This window comes from Bos grunniens, chromosome 13, assembly GCF_055505025.1.
Source record: "Bos grunniens cultivar Pamir isolate PY7600 chromosome 13, Bosgru_T2T1.0, whole genome shotgun sequence".
In the NCBI taxonomy this organism is placed as follows: Eukaryota; Metazoa; Chordata; class Mammalia; order Artiodactyla; family Bovidae; genus Bos; species Bos grunniens.
The window spans coordinates 44014498-44036639 of NC_141177.1; the positions used below are offsets into that span (position 1 = coordinate 44014498).

At 46.5% G+C, this 22142-nt stretch overlaps 1 protein-coding gene across 27 annotated transcripts in view; it reads right to left on the minus strand.

Annotated features, from left to right (window-relative positions):
* Positions 1 to 22142, minus strand: part of RIN2 (Ras and Rab interactor 2) — a 208669-nt gene that overhangs the window by 41499 nt on the left and 145028 nt on the right. For 10 of the 27 annotated variants that reach the window (XM_086333714.1, XM_086333721.1, XM_086333713.1 and 7 more), the window contains 3 exons: positions 21782 to 21882; positions 6210 to 6290; positions 1892 to 2084 (listed from right to left, as the gene is read on the minus strand). In XM_086333714.1, coding sequence (XP_086189840.1) covers positions 1892 to 2084; positions 6210 to 6290; positions 21782 to 21882 — 375 coding nt within the window. Of the gene's footprint in view, positions 1 to 1891; positions 2085 to 6209; positions 6291 to 21382; positions 21551 to 21781; positions 21883 to 22142 lie in introns of those variants that run through there. The other 17 variants (XM_086333724.1, XM_086333722.1, XM_086333725.1 and 14 more) reach the window with 6 other exon arrangements.

Below are 22142 nucleotides of genomic sequence, written 5' to 3' on the forward strand. Positions count from 1 at the left end.
TATGATGGCAGAGTTGAGTGGCTGTGACAGAGGCTCTATGGCCACAAAGCCCCAGATACTGTCATTCTGACTCTTCACAGAAAGAGTTTGCCGATCCTTGTCTTAGGGCTATAGATGAATTAGGGATGGTGGCACCCTAAGGACCAGATGCCACTAAGGTTGGTCTTTCAAACCTTTCTCTTTCATACACCCACTCCTCCTTCTGTTCAGGATCCTTGCTTCTCCTGGTGAACTGTGGCCTCTCTTCTCCTTACCCTGCCCTCAGCCCCATCCCATCAGGCAGATCCTGCAGAGGGATCCAGTAGGTGGAGAACCTCCTGCCTGACTTGCTCCCCACCAGTTTCCAGCAGGAATGGACATGCCTGACTCCAGGTGCTGGGGTGAGTTGCTAGGAGGTTGCCTAGCAACACAGCAACCTGCCTCTTTAGAATTTTTTTTGCAGAAATACAAAAGCAGACAACTCAACTTGCAAAAACTGGGGGCCTCACAGAAAGGATCCTGATCATACAGACCTAAACCAGAGGAAACAACCTGGTGTGACGGCCAAGGAATTCTCCACAAGGATGATTCAATACTGTGCCTGTCCTCCCAAACGTGTTCCAGCAGAGGACTTAGTCCTGTCTGCTTCCGTCGGATGAGGAACAAAGACTCACTTGTGAGTCAAAAAGTAACAACCGACAAGCTCTGGCTGATAGGAAACTGGAAAGTTTATTTTTGTGTCCAGCTGTTACAACATTCCTCCGCCAGCTACTGAAGGAATTTTCTCCCCGCCTCTCCATCTATTTCTTAGTTTCTATCTCTTGTGGTGTGTTGTTTCCAGTCTTATTTTATCTGTGATTTATTGTATTTACCCTTGTTTTAGAAGTCTACATTGTACACAATCGCTGTCCCCAAGAACTTTCTATAATGGTGGAAATGTTCTATACTTTGCATTGTCCATTCAATATGGTAGCCACCAGACACTGGGGATAGTGAGATCTTAAAATATGGCTAGTGCCACTGAGGAACCAAATGTTTTATTCTATTTTATTAATGTAACTTAAATAGCTACATGAGGCCAGTGGCCACCATGTCAGATAGCACAGAATATATCTACCTATCACTGAATAACATTTTCTAAGAAACTTCTATAGCATCATGGAGTGGGCTTGAGTTAGATGACACTAGCCTTGGGTGAAAGTGAAAGTTGCTCAATAGTGTCTGATTCTTTGCAACTCCATGGATTATACAGTCCATGGAATTCTCAGGCCAGAATACTGGAGTGGGTAGCCTTTCCCTTCTCCAGGGGATCTTCAACCCAGGGATTGAACCCAGGTTTCCTGCATTGCAGGCAGATTCTTTACCAGCTGAGCCACACGGGAAGCCCTTGTGTAGCCTTGGGTAGGGGAGTGCTGAAGAAACCAAACTGGGCCTTGATTTGTCACTGAGACTACACAAGGGAAAGAGGATGACACTGGCAGCCAGAGTAGACAAGATTACAGATGTGGAATTTTTGAAGGTTGGGTCCTGAATTGGATGGCTGGACCCAGGCCAGGGCTCCCAGGCTCATAATGGAAGGAAAACCACAGACTGAGGACCCCACAACCAGGCTCATCCTCCATGCCACATCTCAAGAAGTCAGGCCTGGGGCCCGTGGCCAGCGGCCCCTCCTCAGTACCCAGGTGCCCTATTATCCCTCAGAGTCTTGAGGTCCCAAGGTCACTGAGCATATGAAGGGCTCTATTTTGGGAGCTGCTCAAAGTTTCCAGAATTTCTCTGCATTGTAACGAGACACACAAACTGGGAACCGTGCTCCCTAGGGGCTGGGAAGAACTCTCTGGAACTCGCCGTCTTTCTCTTTAGGGAAGTGACGGCCCTGCCTGCCTCCCCAGTTGCCCACTTAGGGTCTTACCCCCGGAGGCTGCGCTTGCAGGACTCCCGCCGCCTCCTCCTCGCTCAGGCTCAGCTGCAGCCATATGGGGTGGGTGTGCAGGAGTCGGTCCAAGATGCTGAGCCTGTTGGAGAGGCTGTCGTAGCCCGAGTCCCGGGGGCAGGTCTTGGCGTCCGTTTCCTCGGAGTAGTGATCGTCCTTGTGCCTTACCATGCTAGGAGAGAGAGTTGGCAGGGGTCAGACGGCTGCAGCGAGGTCTCCCTCATGAGGACAGCACCCTGCGCTCTCCTTGGCTGGACCTATCCTGGCCCGAGGCCCCGTCCTTCATCACCACTCCTTCTGTCTTCCCCTCCAGACTGAAAGCTTTCCAGGGGCAGACACTGGGTTCTATGTCACTCTATATGTCTAACATTGTAGCGAGTCCTCAACACCCCTCAACACACTCAACCTTCCCCTTCTAACCCAGTTTTCACAGGGTTCTAAATATCCTAAATGCTGTTTACTCTGTTTTCTGCAATTAGGGCATGTCTTCACCTTGAGCAAAAAGAAACTCTAAGTGCTAAATTCCATACAATAACCATGAGGCCAAGAGTATGACTAGGCAAGCTCTGAAAACACAGACAAACATTCCTCAGGCACACTCATTTCATACCCATATAAACTGGATTTCATTTCCTTTCAGGCACTTTCACTATTAATATTATTTCTAACAGAATCCCACAGTGGAATGGTATTACACTATTCATGAAACCATATTAATATTATTCATAGTTGCCCTAAAGTGGAAACAGTCCAAATCTCCATCAACTAAAGAAAGGATAAATAAAATGTGGTATATCCAGAAAATGGAATTTTATTCAGCCGTAATGGTCACTCATTCTTTTTATTACTGAGCCATTGATCAATGCTACAAAATGGAAGACTTTGAAGACTCCATGGAATGGAATGAAACCTTGAGAATCCCACACAAAGTGAAAGAAACCAGGCACAATAGCGTACTGATCCCATTTATGCAAAATATCTGGGTTAGATAAAAACACAGAGACAGAAAGATTAGTGATTGCCAAGAACTGGGAAGGGGTTGGGGTAGGTCATGACCACTAAAGGGTTTGGAGGTTCTTTCCAGGTAACAAAAATGTTTTGGAATGAGATGAGCTGATGGCTGTACAACTTTGTGAAGTACTAAAAAAACCCACTGAATTTTATGGTATGTGAATGAAATCTCAGTACAAAAATATCACCTTGACGTATATCATCTCCTCTGCCTCCCAACCCTAACCCTATTTCTGAGTACTTAATCCCGATTTTACAAGTGAGGAAACTGAAGTTCAACAAGCTCCAGAGTAATAAACAGCCATGAAATGGCAAAGCCGGAAATCCCAGAAGTTTGGTGTTTCTCCAGCTTTGCAGCTAAGAGGTGAGATCACAAACACCATATGGCTGTAACCTGGTGCTGTCTACTGTTGGCCAAACCTTCAGAAATACTCTCTTATCTGCTCCTCACAGTAGCCCTGAAAGGAGGTGCCAGGATCTTAGCTTTCAAAAAGAGGACCTGGAGGCTCAGGCCAAGGAACAGCGCTCTGCTGAGAGAGCGTGGAGGTCCCCGTCTAAGGCTGCCTAAGCTCTGGGGTATCTTTCCTCTGCCACATTCAGAGTTCTCCATGCTGGTCATCCCTGTGGTCCCCCGTGGTCATCCCCACTGGCCCCAACAGCCAGTGGGACCACCAGGCCTGACCACCCATGTCTGCACGGCTGAGTTCAGGTGGGATACACACCATCTTCAAATGTGTGCACTCCAAGAGACCCATACATGTGGTCTGAAGGAAGCCTTCAACAGTGAAGAAGAAAGGTGACAGGGTCTGAATGTAAGGGGAGAGGGGAGAAGGGGTATGCCACCCCACTATGGGCCACTCTGCTCTAAGAGATCACGTGGGGCATGCAGACCTAGGAACCACACACCCCCCGCCACCCCATGACAGCACATGGGCCACTAGAGACCACACCCCACCTTCTCCCCTGCCATCTCTAGACCTGCTCCAGATCTAAAGACTCTCCAGATCTAAAGAATCTAGGGCTTCCATTCAATATTTACATTTCATCTGTTCTCAAGTAAGGAGTGTTTTCCTTTACTGCTGCTACAAGTTTCCATATGGGGCCACCTGTGCCCAGAAAGGGTAGTTCCTCATTCTGGAAATGCCATTCCAGGGCCTCCAGGTGTTTTGAAGAGAATCTCTGCAGTGCTCAGGACAAACTCTTCACAATGAAGCTGGCATAAACATTCCTTTCCCATGAGGTAAAGAAGGCAACTTTACAGCACTGGTTTCCACCCTCGGCTGCACATGAAAATGCCTGGGGAGGATAAATTTTTGTGATGGCTAGACAGCACCCCCAGAACAAACAAATCAGACACTCTGGGGGCAGAATGCAGACGTCAGAATGGTTCAGCTTCCCCAGGCAGCCCCAGCCTGCACCCAAGTTTATAACCATTGCTTTGCATCAGCGCTTGAGCCTGGGGGAGCAATCCCCTGGGGATGTGACCACATGCGCTTCCTGGTTTCAGCCCCAAAGGTTTTGATTCTGCAGGTCTGGGGTGGGCCCAGGACTCTGCATTTCTACCAAGCTCTGGGGGAATTCTGATGCTGCCAGCCCCAGAGCTCGAGGAGCACAGGCTTGAGGCCTAAGAGTAAAATATGCACTTGAACCCAGACCCAATTAGGTGGTTGGCGTTTGTGTTTTGTTTGGGGCTGAGAGGACACAGGTAACATGCCATTGAAAGAGCTCTTAGGTGATTTCCCTGGTGGCCCAGTGGCAGATGCCATGCTCTCAATTCAGGGGTCCTGGGTTCGATCCCTGGTCAGGGAACTAGTTCCCACATGCTGCAGTTAAGACCCGGCAGAGCCAAATAAATAATAATTATAGGAAACTAAATAAAGACACATGTCAGCCCTGCCATCTCAAGTTGGTGATATTTTGGAAGTGTGAAAGTGAAAGTGTTAGTTGCTCAGTTGTGTCCGATTCCTTGCGACCCCATGGACTGTAGACCACCAGGCTTCTCAGTCCATGGAATTCTCCAGGCAAGAATACTGGAGTGGATTGCCATGCCCTCCTCCAGGGGTTCTTCCCAACCCAGGGATCAAACCCAGGTCTCCTGCATTGCAGGCAGATTCTTTCTTTACCGTCTGAGCCACCAGGAAAGCTAAGAGATGTTTTATCAAAACCAAATTCTCCTTCCCCCAACATGGCAGTCTGGATACTTGTGTACTGAGAGTGAATAGGTTGATACCTCTTCCTTAGAAGGGCCCAGCCTGTGTGGTTAAGCAGCCTTGGTTGTTAAGCAGCTACAAAGCCTTTGTTCTGACAACTGACCTCACCTACAAAAGCCAGGGCCCAGACAGGAAGGCGGTAAATATGATTCATGGGACCTCATAAAGGAGCAACCATAAATTAGACCTTGTCTTTGCAAATGACTAAGCTCACGCCTTTATGCAGCCAGCTGTCTGAGGTTTATAGCCTATGATTACAGGACAGATTGGCTTTTATGGGGACAAGGCTCAGGAAAGAACTAATGAGGGAAACACTGAAGCTGTAGTGGATGCTGTTGGCACCCTGCCTGCCAAGATCCCCTCGATCAACTAGGCACCCGTGCCCCTGTTACTATGAGTGCTGGCTGCCAAAAGCCCACAGCTGCTTCCTTCCCTGGGCAACCCAGGAAGCTAGCCACCCGCACCCACTGGGAGCAGATGCATGGCTCAGGACTTGGTGACACAAGTGGAGAAGAGGCTTTCTGGCTTCAAGGTGGGACAGGTCCAAGGTGGGTACCAGTCAAACTTCAGGGCTCCCTGCAGGGTCAGGCGGAGGCCATACCCCAGCTGATCCCCCATCTCTGTCTGGTTTCCTCCCATCACATCCTATTAGCCCTGTCTCAGGCTCTGCGTCTAGGGAATCCAATCCGAGAAAGAACCCGATGAGATTCGATGCCATGATTTCTAAGACAGATGTGAGGAAGGACAAAGGAGGAGAGGCTTATAAAAGACAAACCACTGAGCAGGAGACACAGGACGTGGTCACAGTGGGGAGGCTGGCACCTGCGATCTGGCCAGCTCCCTTTTTAAGCTTTGTCTGAAGGTGGCAATTAATATCTCCGCCACCGTGCAGAACTGATGAACGGCAGACTTACGTATGGATGCTGACATCAGTAGGTGAAAGATTTAGGGAACAGAACATTTACAGCCTTAAAATACCACCCCAAGTGTTCCTTATTCTGAAGAAGGAAATGTGCCCTGACAAGGGAGAAGCCACTTTGACCGAGTGACCGGGATTGACATCTCCACCACCTCACCTGCTGCCTCTGATGCGATGCTCTGAAAAGGTTATAGCATCACCGGGTCTTCCTGCCCCCAAACGCCTATAACCTGAATCCCTATGGGAGGAAACAGAAAGACCCACATTCAGGGACTTCTGCAAAGCCACTGGCCTGAACTCTTCAAAAATGTCAGTGTGGTAAAAAATTAAAAACAAAAAAGGGCTTCCCTAGTGGCTCCATGGTAAAGAATCCACCTGTCAGGGCAGGGGACCTGGCAGGGCTGGGAAGATCCCACCTGCCGCAGGGCAACTACCCATGCGTCACAACTACTGAAGCCCATGCGCACTAGAGCCCACACTCTTAATGAGAGAAACCACCACAATAAGAAGACTGCACACTGAAATTACAGAGCAGGCCTCGCTCACCACAACTGGAAGAGGTCCTTGCACAGCAACGAAGACCCAGTGCAGCCATAAATAAATAAATAAATCTCACACACACACACACACACACACACTGTGAGTTATTGTAGAGAAAAGGAGACTAAACAGATGTGATAATCTCACTGAGCGCACAGAACCAATCACATACGGCCTCAGAATAAAATGCAGCTAGAAGGAACAATATCTGAATGAGGAATACATATGCAATACTACTGTGTTGATATTTAACCTCCTGACTGTGATAATGTTATTACGATTCTGCAGGAAAATGTTCTTGGTCTTAAGAGAAGCATACTCAAAAATTCAGGGGCCAAGTGTGAAAATGTTAGAAATTAAGTACCAAGTAGTTAACTCCTCCTCACCTCTCACCTCCTCAAAAAAAGGGAAGAATACAGAGGGAAGGAAAAGGAGGTGAAATCCCGACAACTGGTGAGCAGTTATAAATAGTACTCTTCTTGCAACTTTTCTGGAGCTTGAAATTTCTCAAGTATTAGGTTGGGAAATGAGACGGGAAAATACATGGCACCTCACTGTTGTTGTTTTTGTTTTGACTGTGCTACATGGCATGTGGAATCTTAGTTCCCGTACCCACTGCGTTGGAAGGGCAAAGTCTTAATTAACCACTGGACCACCAAGGAAGTCCCTTACTGGGTTTTATGAGCAGAGGATCCATTTATTTATTCAACTATTAACTAGTATTTCCAAATATCTAGGCTACTTTCAGGGAGGGGGGAGATGAAGCTCAATTATGGATTCAGTGAGCCCCCTACCTGCACGTGAAAATCCTGGGCAAATCAAAAAATGCCCTACAGCCCTAAGATGGCTTTAGAGGCAGAGAATAAACACTGAAAAACTCGGACCCTGTCTGCTCTCGTTCCAACTGGGCTCCAGGGCCCGGCAGCAGATGGCCGATGACCACACCTAGCCTGGGGGGCAGGGCTCTCCAACATTCTGGTCACATTCAATGCCAGGCTGTTCAGAGTGTGGGACAAGAGTGGCCTTTCCACTTGGCTGTATTCCTGTCATTCCTGGGACCAGGCGTTGGTAGCCTAGGCAGGTGCAAGAAGAAGCAACGGCAGGCAGTGCATTCTAATTCAGGACCAAGGCCTGCTTCTTCTATCACACATCACAGAATCAGACTCATCTCAGAGGAACCATGAACTTGCAGCAGTGTTCCCAAAGGATGCTTTCTGATCCTCATCCAGAACCCCAGAGTACAGCACAATCCATCCAGGCAGCTATTAAGGTCCAGTGTCTAGACCAAGCGTGTTCAGTAAGGCTCCCTTGTCTTTCCAATACATCACTCCCTCCCAAGCTCCTATCCAAAACAACACATTACTTTACACTTCAGTCTTTCTTAATGATGGGCAAATAAGAAAGCAATATTAATACAAAGGTGCTTCCCTGGTGGTCCAGGGGTTAAGAATCCACCTGCCAGTGCAGGGGACACAGGTTCAATCCCTGGTCTGAGAAGATCCCACATGCCGCAGAGCAACTAAGCCCGTGTGCCACAACTACTGAAGTCCGAGTACTTGGGGCCTGTGCTCAGCAGAAGCCACCGCAATGAGAAGCCCAAGCACTGCAACAAAGAGTAGCCCTGGATCACCACAACTAGAGAAAACCGGCCCACAGCGATGAGAACCCAGCGTGACCAAAAATAAATAAATCTGTTTTATTTTAAAAAGAAAGCAATACATAATAGACATGAAACTTTGATGTGAAGTTGTTTCAGCGCAGCGATACAGTCGGCAACGTTCTGTGTATAAGAATCTTAATTCAGCTGTTGAATAGCAAAAATGCAGTTTAAAGGAACGAGATACAAGCAAATACCAAACTGTCATGCTCAACAAGGGCACACAAGTCTGTTTGGCAAATGGGTCACAGAAAGAGTTCAGTGGTCCAAAGGGCTCTGTCCTCAGTCAGGACATGGGGACAGAAGTATAAACCTCAAAGAGAAAGTTCTCCAAACCTATCCTATGTGCATTAGAAACACATCATTAAGGGACTTCCCTGGTGGTCCAGCTGCTAAGATTCTGTGCTCCCAAAGCAGTGGGCCGGGATTCAATCCCTGGTCAGGGAACTAGATACCACATACTGTACCTAAAGATCCTGCATGACACAACCAAGATCAAAGATCCTGAGTGCTGCAAATAAGACCTGGTGCCGCTAAATAAATAAAATATTAAAACTTCCTTTCCATTAAAAAAATCATTAGGCCAAACAATTATACTTTTTAAATGGACAATTTATATCAACATCTATGATAAGCTGTACTTGATTATTGTTCAAGGGCAAACGCTATTTCAACTAAATCATTTAAATGTGTGCTAAGACTGTTCCTTTCTAGAGCAGAGTGTTAGATCATAGTTCAAAGGAAAAAGGGATTGGTTTAGTTCATTAACAACTTTAGAAAACCTCTCTTAGAATGACTGGCAAGTGCTCTGAAGACTTATATCTATATAATGATATATATAAGGTGGGCTCCCAAACCAGATTCTACGGCTCCCTTCTGGGTGTTTGCATGGAGGAGGAACAGGCATCTTTGCACAAACCCATCCCTTCTGCCTGGGAATTTGGTACCTTTGTGATCTTCACGGAAAACCCATCCTTACTTTAACCAAGTTTTTTGTCTTGCCTCTACTCAAAGAACTCTGTGAGTTGAATCATCTGAGGACACTGGATGACTGAGTCTGCAGGCATTTGGAGGAAGGGTTATTGCAACTCCTTAAAATGCACCTTGGCTTTTGGCCTTTGTCCCTTTTCTTCCCTACATCCCAGCTCTCTGGCCCTACACACCACCTTTGGTCTCCTCTATCAGGTAGTTAGTTCTCTTCTTCAAAGGGGAGTCTGCCCACTGTGCCTGCTCCTTCCTGGCCAATCCCAGGTGTGGGCTGTAGGACTGAGTAACTCACAAGGGCACTGGATTTAGGATCTGAAGGGGTAAGAGGCAGGCTCCACCCAGGTTTCACCTTCCAGGCCCTCCCTGGATTTCCAGCAAATATAACTCAACTCTCAAGGAAGACTCAGAGTTCTTCCTGCAACCTAAGGGCTGGCCTTCCACACCCTTAAGAAAACTAAGAGTTTGTCTTTGTTTACACTGTAAAGGCCTATTACACAAAGAATGAATCAAGAGAAATGGATGGGGCTGGTAATTACCAATAAGTTGCTAGTGTTGTCAGTAAAACAAAATGAAAACAAACAAACAAAAACAATAAGAGCAGAGTCCCGGATTTCAAGTTGCTTTTGCTGAGGACTTTATTACGACTTAAGATTCATCTCCTTGCCTCTTTCCCTGACATAAAGAGCTGAGTCTGGCTACAAAGCAAAGAACTCAAAACCAACCCCCCCCCCCCCCCCCCGGGGGGACAGAATAGATTACTTTTCATATTTTATAACTTTTCAGTGGTTTACAAAAATTGAGAGTAATTCCCAGAGAGTGCTGGATATACTAAGATAGTATATGGAAGCATGGTTTTCATTTTAATGTCCAGCATTTAATAGCCATATGGATTTAGTGTAATTCGCCATTATGGTGGAGGTATTAATTGACTTTTCCCCCCATTTTTTATTGTGGAAAAACACACATAATATAAAAGTTACTATCCTAACCATTTTTAAGTGGTGTTGAATACATATGCATATTGTTGCACAACCATCACTACTGATAAAAAAGAAATGACAGGCTCCAAATGGAGTCATTTGTGCTGAGCCCACTAAAACTTCCTAACCAAGCTAAGTATGGTTTCAACCTTCCTCAAGAATGTGACCTGTAAGCAGCCAACTTGAAATTTCCTGGTTAACACTAATAAGACATACTGTCTAATAGGCCCCTCCTTTTCCTTAGGAGGGTGACCTTGCTATAAACGATGAATTCTTTGCTAATAATTTCATTTTCCCATTTCCTCTCTACCTTAAAAAACCTTTCCTTTCCTGCAGCCCAAGGGAGCGCCTTTTTCCTCCGTAGATGGAATGCTGCCTGATTTGTGAAGTATAAATTCATGAAGCCATTCACGTCCAGACTTCTTTTCCTTTTGCAAATCTAAAACTACCTTTTATTTATTTTTTTAATTTAATTTTATTTTTTAACTTTACAGTATTGTATTGGTTTTGCCATATATCAAAATGAATCCGCCACAGGTATACATGTGTTCCCCATCCTGAACCCTCTTCCCTTCTCCCTCCCCATACCATCCCTCTGGGTCATCCCAGTGCACCAGCCCCAAGCATCCAGTATCATGCATCGAACCTGGACTGGCGACTCGTTTCATATATGATATTATACATGTTACAATGCCATTCTCCCAAATCAGTGCACCCTCTCCCTCTCCCACAGAGTCCAAAAAACTACCTTTTAAACAGTAATTCCCATTCTTCCCTTCTCCCTAGTGCCTGGAAACCACCATCTACTTTCTGCCTCTATGAATCTGACGACTCTAAATCCCTCATATAAGCAGAGTCATGTAGCACTTGTCTTTTCATGGCTGGCTTATTAAATTTATCTTAAATGTAACACGCAGCCAACTTAAAGAAAAATATCAGGCAAATGAATAGCAAAGATGGCACATGAATAAGTGAAAAACTGGACACAACGGATGATGGGCTAAGACGATTCGAGTAAGAAGACTATTTTTCCTGTATTAATCTTCACAAACCTTCTCTTAGTTTCAGCAGGGAAGACCACCCTGAGAAGAGCATCTATCGCCTCTTCTCAGCCCCTCCTTGCGACACTCACACTTTTCCCCCCATTTCATTTCCTTTTATTTCCATTTTTTAAAAATTGGCGTATAATTGCTTAACAACGTTGCGTGAGTTTCTGCTGTACAACGATCTGAATCACCTATACGTATACGTCAAAACTGCTCTTGAGTGTCTGTAACTGGCTGCAACCCACCTGTCAAAACCCAGCACAGGGAGTCCCCTGCTGGTCCAGTAGCTAAGACTTTGTGCTCCCAATGCAGGGGGCCTGGGTTCCACCCCTGGTCAGGGAACTAGATCCCACACGCTGCCACTAAGACCCAGAGTGGCCAAATGAATAAACAAATAAATAAACAAATGCTTAATTTAAAAAAAGAAAAAGCCTCTTAGGTAGAGAGACAGAAAAGATCAGCTCATCCCAAAAAGATACATCTAATAAAAATTTCTGGCAAAGGGACCAATTCCAAATGTTGCTAAACACACATACACATATACATAGCAAACACAAATTTCCCAGAAAACCTTTCATTTCAGAGATGCCTGGTAGCTGATGTACAATGATTTCCTAACACTCTCAGTCATGCAAACACTTCTTTAGAATGTGTGAAGCCAAATAAAACCCACTGTGTAGTGGTCCAGTCTGGAGGAGGGGGCCCCAGTTCATTCAGGCTGTATGTGGCTCCTTTCTCCATTTATAACAGAGAATTTGCCAGGTGAGCTGAGAAGACTCTGACCTACCACTTGGGATGGAAATGTGATGGGCAGAGGCCTGGGAGGTGGCATGTTCTCATAAGGAGTGTGGCAGGTCTACCTTCATTGAAGGGAAATTAGAGGCCATCTAGAGGAAACTAGAGGCCATCTCCTTCTTTGAGGTCAAATGCTAGAAATTGGTAGAACTGGGCCCAGTCCTGAATTGTGCAGTTTCCCTACACCACAAAAATGGGTATTTTCATTCCCCACGGACTTTTTGTCCCCTTGAACTCCGCAAGGACAAAGATGAACAGATTTGAGGTGACGGGCTTTATCCCCCCTGGCCAAGGGTTGCTACTTGCTGGGGGAGGAGGGGAGGCCTTGACTTCCTCAAGAAGATTTCTAAAAGCAGTGACAGGAGGATTTTTATGAAAAAGCTCCATCAACTGAGGACCAGTTGGAGAGAACAGCACAGGAAAGGGAACATCAGGGGATGCGGCCCTGCCACTTGCAGGAGAGGAGAAGGATTCAGTGACTTTTTTACTTATGAACTTCCTGCCAATGACTTACCAGTGAGAGATGGAAAGGGCAGATAGGAGCCTGTGCTGGCAGGGTCTCCCCTCATTCCTGTAAAACTAAGAAAGGAACAAAGGACCTGTTGTCCTGGGCACCCTTGAAGCTGAAAACAGGAGCAGGAGCCAGGCGGGCTGTGTCTCACCCGCTGATCCCGGAGCCCAGCCATTGGCCAGCGTGGAGCTTCATGGAAAAGCAATTCTCCTTAGGGTCACACCACGGGTGTCTCAGAGCCAGATTCAGTCAGACCCTGCATCTAACTGACCCGATGTTCTGCAGCAAAGTCAACTACCAATCCAGTGGCCAGCCAAGGTCTGTAAAGGCCGCAAGAGATCTGGGCCACCAGCCCCACAACAAAACTGGAATCTACTTCCAGGACACACTGTGCCTTTCCAGAATTCTCCAAAAACGTCCTTGTAAGTCAGCGAAAATCATAATCTACCACTCAGATGCCCAGGAAACACTGGCAGGACATGTACCCAGGCAAAGAACGAAAATAACCAACGAGCAATCAGAAGGGACTATATCTCAGGGGGTGGGTTCGTGGTAATACTGATTTTTATTTTTTGCATTATGCTTTTTCTACAATGTGCAGGTTTTGCTTTTGCTGATCAAAAAAGAAATCTTATATGTTCTTTTTAAAAGCCTTCCCTGGGACTTTGCTGGTGGTCCAGTGGCTAAGACTCTGAGCTCCCAATGCAGGGCGCCTGGGTTCCATCCCAGGTTGAGGAACTGGATCCCACATGCTACAGCTAAAACTTGGCGCAGCCAAATAAATAAACAAAAATAAATGTTAAAAAAAAAAAAAAAAACCTTCCCCAATATCACCAGTCAAAATGGGCAAAACAACTGTTTCGGGAACTGTTGATTTAGAGGATGTCTTTACACCTGCTCACCTCATTCTTTAAGGCTGAGTCGCATTTTTGCTAAAACCGCCTCCCACCTGGAATTACCCACATCCTCGCTAAGGTCCCCAGGACATCTGGCACAGTCCACTATTATGTCCTCTTCCCATTATATGATATTTGTTGACCATTCTTTCTTCCTTAAGTTGTGCAACACTTTAGGCTCCTGTCTAGGTATGTTAGCAAATAGCACCTGCTCGAAACATATTTTCTGTAAATTGAACTTAATTGTTGCCACTTTGGTAACAGTGTGAGAAAAGAGTTGGTCAGTCCACGTAGAATTCCTTGATACCATAATCCAAACACCTGCATAGTGGTTGGAAATCAGGAAACATCTTAAGGAACTGGGAGAAAACTGGTCAGGCAAGTCATGGCAGAATATCCTCACGGGCATGATGGGTCACTGTCTTACTGCAAAACTATTTCTGCTTCTGATGAACCGAGCTCTGTCCCCCCAAAAGCACCCCATCATCCTGCTTCCATTGAAGGAAAGAGCAGCTGTGTCTATGGTGTCACTTGAGTGTTTCAGACAAATGGGTCTTCAACTCAAGTCAAAGAGCTTCTCTATCCTGTTTGCCATCAGATAGTCTTCGAGAAAGAAGGTGAACAGGCGAGGGCTGACAAATCAGAATTAATGGAAATATGCGTGGGGCTTCGCTGGCGGCTCAGTGGTGAACAATACACCTGCCAATACAGGAGATGTGGGTTCAGTCCCTGGGTCAGGAAGATCCTTGGGAGAAGGAAATGTCAACCCATTCCAGTTTTCTTGTCTAGGAAATCCCATGGACAGAGGTGGCTGGTGGGCTACAGGCCATGGGGGTCTCAAAGAGTCAGACACAACTTAGTGACTAAAACAACAACAGTGTTAATAATTCTTAGAAATAGATCATGTGTAAGATGAACATAAACTTTGATAACAGTAAGCATTTTTTTAAAGAAAGAATCTAAGATGCTACAAGATATAGCTAAGATTCTGTAGCAAGTGATTATTATGAGCTTCCTAGGAGACAAACCAACTTTTCTGACAGGTGTGGTTGGTTCTGGGCACGGTCTGCTCTCAGATGCTGTGGGACCTAAGGATGAGCCCCAAATTCTGAGGGGCAGACAGGTTTCCAAATATGGCAAAAGAGGAAAATATTGCTTTGCACAGGACACAGACACTATGTCAGGAGACAAAACACAAAGCGATTTTGCCTTTGACGACTTGAACTTGTTCCAAAAGACCTCATGAAAAGATCCTCCAAGACTTTCAGAAGACCAAAAGTAGCTATAATCAGTGGAGAATAGTCACTCTGCATGTACTATTTCAAGAGGAAAAGATGGAAAGGAATAATACAAAGTGACATTAAATTCTGTATTTAAAGTCACCGATATTGAGGACATGTATTTATTAACTATGGGAAACTGTATTGGAGGCTAAAATGTATTCTGAGTTTAAATGAAGAATTTAAGCCCCCCAAATAGCCAAAATGGCTCTACCAGATTTGGGTGCATACGTTTCTTAGTTAGGGATTCTCAGGCAGCACTAGTGGTAAAGAACCCATCTGCCAATGCAGGAGACATAAGAGATGCAAGTTTGATCCCTGGATCGGGAAGATACCCTGGAGAAGGGTATGGCAATCCACTTCAGTATTCTTGCCTGGAGAATCCCATGGGCGGAGGAGCCGGGTGGGCTACAGTTCATAGGGTCGCAAAGAGTTGGACACGACCTAAGTGATATAGGACACACATACTCACTGCAACTAAGAGTGTGCATGCCAGAACTAAAGATCCTGCTTGCCACAACTAAGACCCAACACAGCCAAATAAATAAGTAAATAAATTTAAAAAGGTAGATGACAGCAAGTGTAGATAAGAACAGAGCATTCAGAACTCTCACACACTGTGGGTGGAAGTGCAAATTGACATAATGACTTTGGAAAACTGTTGGGCACCATTTACTAATGTTGACTATATAAGTATCCTACAACCCATCAATTCATTCCTATGTCCCGAACTGAAGCTTGTCACACATGTTCCCCCCAAAGACACAAGAATGTTTAGTTCAGTTCAGTCACTCAGTTGTGTCCAACTCTTTGCAACCCCATGAATTGCAGCACGCCAGGCCTCCCTGTCCATCACCAACTCCCGGAGTTCACTGAGACTCACGTCCATCGAGTCAGTGATGCCATCCAACCATCTCATCCTCTGTCGTTCCCTTCTCCTCCTGCCTTCAATCTTTCCCAGCATCAGGGTCTTTTCAAATGAATCAGCTCTTCACATCAGGTGGCCAAAGTATTGGAGTTTCAGCTTTAGCGTCAGTCCTTCCAATGAATATTCAGGACTGATTTCCTTTAGGATGGACTAGTTCAATCTCCTTGCAGTCCAAGGGACTCTCAAGAGTCTTCTCCAACACCACAGTTCAAAAGCATTAATTCTTCAGTGCTCAGCTTTCTTCACAGTCCAACTCTCACATCCATATATGACCACTGGAAAAACCATAGCCTTGACTAGACGGACCTTTGTTGGCAAAGTAATGTCTCTGCTTTTCAATATGCTATCTAGGTTGGTCATAGCTTTTCTTCCAAGGAGCAAGCGTCCTTTAATTTCATGGCTGCAGTCACCATCTGCGGTGATTTTGAAGCCCAGAAAAATAAAGTCTGACACTGTTTCCACTGTTTCCCCATCTATTTCCCATGAAGTGATGGGACCAGATGCCATGATCTTCATTTTCTGAATGTTGAGTTTTAAGCCAACTTTTTCACTCTCCTCTTTCACCTTCATCAAGAGGCTTTTAGTTCCTCTTCACTTTCTGCCATAAGGGTGGTGTCATCTGCATATCTGAGGTTACTGATATTTCTCCTGACAATCTTGATTCCAGCTTGTGCTTCTTCCAGCCCAGCGTTCACAGCAGCATTATTCAAAATAGCTCCACACTGGAAACAATGCCAATATCCATCAACAGGAGAATACAACTTGTGCTGTATTCATAGAATGGAATACACACTGTATGATTCCAGTTGTATTAAGGCCCCAAACAGGCAAATCTGACTGATGGCAACAGAAGCCAGGAAAGTGTTTACTCTTGGGGAACGGAGATCAGAAGGGAGTACACTGGGGGGCCCTCCCTATGCTCTGGAGGAAGCTTAAAGCCTATCCCACATCTTCAACATTTTATTTCTTTACGCACGAGACTATTTTCTTGGGCTCCAAAATCACTGCAGATGGTGACTGCAGCCATGAAATTAAAGGACGCTTGCTCCTTGGAAGAAAAGCTATGACCAACCTAGACAGCATATTAAAAACCAGAGACATTACTTCACCAACAAAGGTCCATCTAGTCAAGGCTATGGTTTTTCCAGTAGTCATATATGGATGTGAGAGTTGGACCATAAAGAAAGCTGAGCACTGAAGAATTGATACCTTTGAACTGTGGTGTTGGAGAAGACTCTTGAGAGTCCTTGGACTGCAAGGAGATCCAACTAGTCCATCCTAAAGGAAATCAGTCCTGAATATTCATTAGAAAGACTGACGCTAAAGCTGAAACTCCAATACTTTGGCCACCTGATGTGAAGAGCTGACTCATTTGAAAAGACCCTGATGCTGGGAAAGATTGAAGGCAGGAGGAGAAGGGGACGACAGAGGATGAGATGGTTGGATGGCATCACTGACTCAATGGACATGAGTTTGAGCAAGCTCTGGGAGTTGGTGAAGGACAGGGAAGCCTGGCGTGCTGCAGTCCATGGGTTCGTGAAGAGTTGGACACAACTGAGCAATTGAACTGAACTGAACTGAGGTCCCCTAATTGCTTTATGAGCCTGGCGTCTTGCTCTTCCAAGAGGCTTGAATATGTTTAGAATCTCAAAGGGGCTGGTGACTGTCATTTGTCCATTCACTGAATATTTACTAAGTGTATGCTACCTGCCAGACACCATCCTGCGTGTTGGAAAAAAACAGCATTGGGCACAGATGAAGTCTCTGGTCTCACACAGCGTAGTTTTTAGTGTCGGGGGCAGAAAACACAAACGTAAGCCAGTGAGTCCATTTCAGGTCTGTACAAGTTCTACAACTTTGAATAAAGCCAGAGACTTCCCTGGTGGTCCAGGGGTTAAGAATCTGCCTTGCAATGCAGGGGACACAGGTTCAATCCCTGGTTGGGAAACTAAGAGCCCCTACTCCACAACTAGAGAGTCCATGAGCCTCAAATGAAGGTCCCTGCAAGATGCAAAGAAGATCCCACATGTGGCTGCAATGAAGACCCAATGCAGCCAAAGAAATAAATTAATATTAAAAAAATAATAATAACAGCCAGCTGCGGGGACAGGAGAAAGGAGAGTCCATGGGTGACTGCTTCCTGCAGAAAGGGCATTCCAGGCAAAAGGAACGGTAGGATAAAGTCTGGGAGGTGGGAGCTTGCTTGGCCAGGAGCCCAGGGGCTGGAGTAGACAGATGGAGTAGGTGACACTGTCAGAAGAGATTTGCGGGGCAGGGGTGGGGGTTGGATCCCCGAAGGACTGAAGGCTATGGTGAAGATTTTGGTTTTAAATGGAAAACTACTAAAGGACTTTGAACGGGAGGGACATGACTTGGATTCAGATGAACTAAAGTCAGACCATCCTCTGACTTAGATAACAGTTCAGAGGGACTTCTCTGGCAATCCAGTGTTTAATACTCCACCTTCCAATGCAGAGAGTATGGATTTGATCCCTGGTCCAGGAAATAAAGTCCCACATGCTGCGGGAGCTGTGCCAAAAATTAAAAACAAAACAAAACAAAAAAAACCAGTTCAGAGGTGGTGAATCGGTGAAGATAAAGCAGGGGCAGCAGGCAGGGTCTACTGCAGTGCTGGTGAGGAGTGGTCCCACCCTGGATCTATCTTATTGGCAGAGCTGCTAGAGTTTGGAGATAGAGGGGAAGGCAGTTATGAGACAAGAGGTGTCAGGGTTGAAGCGTTTGTGAAGGGAAACCAAGGGCTCAGTCCTGGTCTTTGTAAGTTTGAAATGCCAAGGGTCAGGCTGTGGGAAGCTGGATGCAAACACGTGGATCCAACAGAGGACCAGCCTAGGGATGGATACAAGCTGGGAACCTGGGAATGTTCTGGAGGTGGGAATGCTCGTAATGACGGATGGATGAGACGGAGAGAGGTAAGAGGAAGTGGAACCAAAAAGATTCCATTTAACCTATGGTTGGATCATAAGCCACAAGCCTGGATGGGATCACACAGGAAGTGGTTCTAGAGATGTCTCTGTAAACAAGATACTGTGCTTTCCACGTGCTAACACTGGGCCAAGTGCTTCACAGCTGTTAACTCCATCTTCCTAACAACTCAGAGGTAAAGCTCCGTTATTGTCCCTATTTTACTGATATGGACACCGAGGGTCCTATTCAGAAAAGAAAGGGGATGGTGCAGAGGCCGCTGGGAGTCCCAGGGTCAGGTGGGCAGGGGGACAAGGAGGAAGCAGCCAGTGGCAGGCGAGGTGAGAGGAGACCAGGGAGCCTGGTGTCCCCGATGCCCACGAGTGTCCCTGCAGGGGACAGAAGGTGGGAGCTGACCATGGATAGAAAAAAGGGACATCTTTACTTCCACTAACCTGCTTCCTTCTGAAATTAACTTCCTCCCAGTTTGAATGCAGGCAACACATCTCAGTAGTGCTCTCAGCCCCTGAGACCCTGTCACCACCAGCAGCCCCAGACGCTCTCAGTGTCAGTACAGGCCTCCCTGTCCGCCTCCAGATGAGAGCGGCTCCTCAACGCACAGCCTGACCTGGCTTTTAACATGTCAGTAAAGGAGCACCTACGCTATGAAATCACACGTTAACGATTCTGATCCTCGTATCTCAGTTGTTCCCGCTGTCGCGCTACATATTTTATTTTATGCATGTAAAGTATTATCCTGAGGAGGGGCTCCATGACACCCGAAAAGGCTAAAGACCTCCAGCTCATCTCAATATTAACCACAGAGCAGCCACCGCAGGCAGGAAACCACATCCTAACCTGGGGAGTCAGCCCGTACTTCATTTCGCATCCACCCAGACGCTTCCTGGTGACTGCCTGGGGCAGGTGACGGTAGCCCACAGCGCCCAGGCACCCTCACCATGGGTGATGTCACAAAGGAAGGTGACTGGGATGCCTTCCTGCAGCCACCAGAAGGTGCCCTGCCCACGTCTGGGGGTGGGGGTAGGAGATGAGGGTGGGATGGGGTTAGGGTGTGTCTTCTCTCTACAAGGCTCTCATTTGACTGGGTTCTGCTCCCCTCACTCCCACTGCTTCCCGGTCATCTGCCCTTCAGGGTGCTCTGTGCCAGGCTGACCCACTGTCTCCCTGTAACCACAGACCTTCTCTGCCCTCATTTGCAAACAGCTCAGAGTCCTCCTCGCAGTGCCTCTCCATCATCTGCCTCTCTTGACTTCTTCACTGGGCAAAATGGAGGGATTAAAACTGAGTCCCTGTTCCATGCTCCAAACAGTCAGTGAGAGATCCCAGCACAGAATCCAGAGGCTTCTCAGGTGGGCTTTTTCCATGTCACATGGGTCCCAGATCAGCAGAACTAGGGTCACGATAGAGTTTCCTTCAAGGGTCGTTAGGAGATTCAATGAGCTGGCAGATGTAATGTACTTAAAACAGTGGTCCACACGTGGTGAACACTGTACACATTGTTAAAGATAATCTTGGAAACAGACATTACCGTATGTAAAATAGATAGCCAAGGGGAATTTGCTGAATGACTCAGGGAACTCAAACCTGGGCTCTGTAACAACCCAGAGGGGTGGGATGCGGAGGGAGGTGCCACGGCTGTTCAAGTGGGAGGGGACATGGGTAAACCTATGGCTGAGTCATGTTGATGTTTGGTAGAAACCAACACAACATTGTAAAACAACTACCCTTCAATTAAAAAACAAACTAAAAAAAGATAATCTCAACTTTCCTATTTCCCTTCTAAAAGCCTTTAAAATTCATAAATTCCGTATCAACCAGTATAGCATTCAAGAATAACTGACACTAACATGAAAAAGAAAAAGGTTTCGTGGGATGTTTATAGTCATTCTTAAATTTAAAAACCTTAAAGGAAATGTTAAGGGTGAAGAGAAAAAACCTGGAACTACATTGAACACGGGGCAGAAAATCTCTGATCAAAAATCACTGTGTATTTGTCTAGTTTCTGGGGAAAAAATGAACCCATTAAAACTGTTCATACCAAAGTCAAGGGGAAGTCACAGAATGCCAAGTGGAGGACCATCTAGTCTACCTCCAACATTTTTGTACAAAAGGAGAGGAGACAGCACAGAGTATTTGCACAGCTAAGGGGGGACTTATTCCTCCAGAGACCCAGGGTGTGGACGCACAGACTCTCAGCTGCAGGGTGGCAGCTGCAGGGTGGCAGGGTGCTGCCCTGGGTCAGCTGATTCTCCTTCCTCTATAGCAGGAACAGGTCGGGCTGGTTTGAAACTTGCCCTGACAACCAGATTCACCTGGTTTGCCTGCCTCTGCAGGACTCCTCCTGCCCAGCTCATGACTTGCAAGCAAAACCAACTCCAAAAATCTCACCCTCACACTGCACCGGGCAGCCTCAACCCCATTTCCTGAGAAAAAGGGGAAACTACTAATAAATCTGGCCTCCGAGGCACCAAGTGTCCATGGCATTTTCTACTGACTATGCCCTCCTGTCCTTGCAAAGAACTAGAGCTTCCAAGAACTAGAAGAGGTCTGGGGACTCTCCTCTAGCCTGCCCGCTCCCCACCTCTGTATCCTCATTCTGCAGAAAATGCCAGTCCTTAACTACCTACTTAGACCTTGTGTGTTGTGAACACAGCGTAACACAGGTAGCCAGTGCCTTTCTTCATCGCTTACAACCACATCCAATTTCCAATACGCTGGGTCACATTTTGGGCTAAGGGCCATGGAAGGTGCTGGGGTTGTTTCTGACCTGAGAATGCAAAACGAGTCCATCCTCTTTAGTGCTCCCTTCAAACCTTCTGGAGACAGACACGGGCTACACTGAATTCTGTTTTGCACACGGAGGCTCCCGCTGAGTTACTGTTTCCATCACTGTGAGAAGGTGGAGGTGGCAGACAGAACTTTAGGTTTCCGGGTTCTGATGCCAAGAGGAATGGAGAAGGTGTAAAGTTCAAGTGCCTTCAGATGGATTAATGTGAACCCAGACAACTGGTTCCTAGGCCACTCCCACCTCCTACAGAAGATTCTTCTGGAGTGGCCACCACACCCCCAGTTCCCAAACCTGCCAGGCGACCGGAACAGCTATCCTGGTGGCTACCAGGGTCACATCGCCCCCATCGTGTCCCCGATGCCTAATCGCCTCGGTCACCTGTGGGCTTCGGTGGGTCCCAGGCCATTTTCCAGGCTGACATCTGTCTGCACCATCTCCTGTTTCAGTTCGCCGATCTCCGAGGCAATTGTGTCAATGAGCTATTCAAAGACAAAAATAGTGTGACGTCAGGAAGTGGAAGAGGCGTGCCCAGAGCTGGGCAGCTTCAGCCACTTCAATAGGAGCACAGAGGTGACCACTTTTCTTTTCTTTTTTTTTAAATCCTGGCTTTGTGAATTTCCTTTACCCAGAGGAGGGGGGAAATAGGGAGGGAGCAGCTTCTGAGAAAGAGGAAGAACTTAGGTTTCGGTATCACCCTAAAATATGACATAAATAAAACAAAAAAATATGACACCCAGTT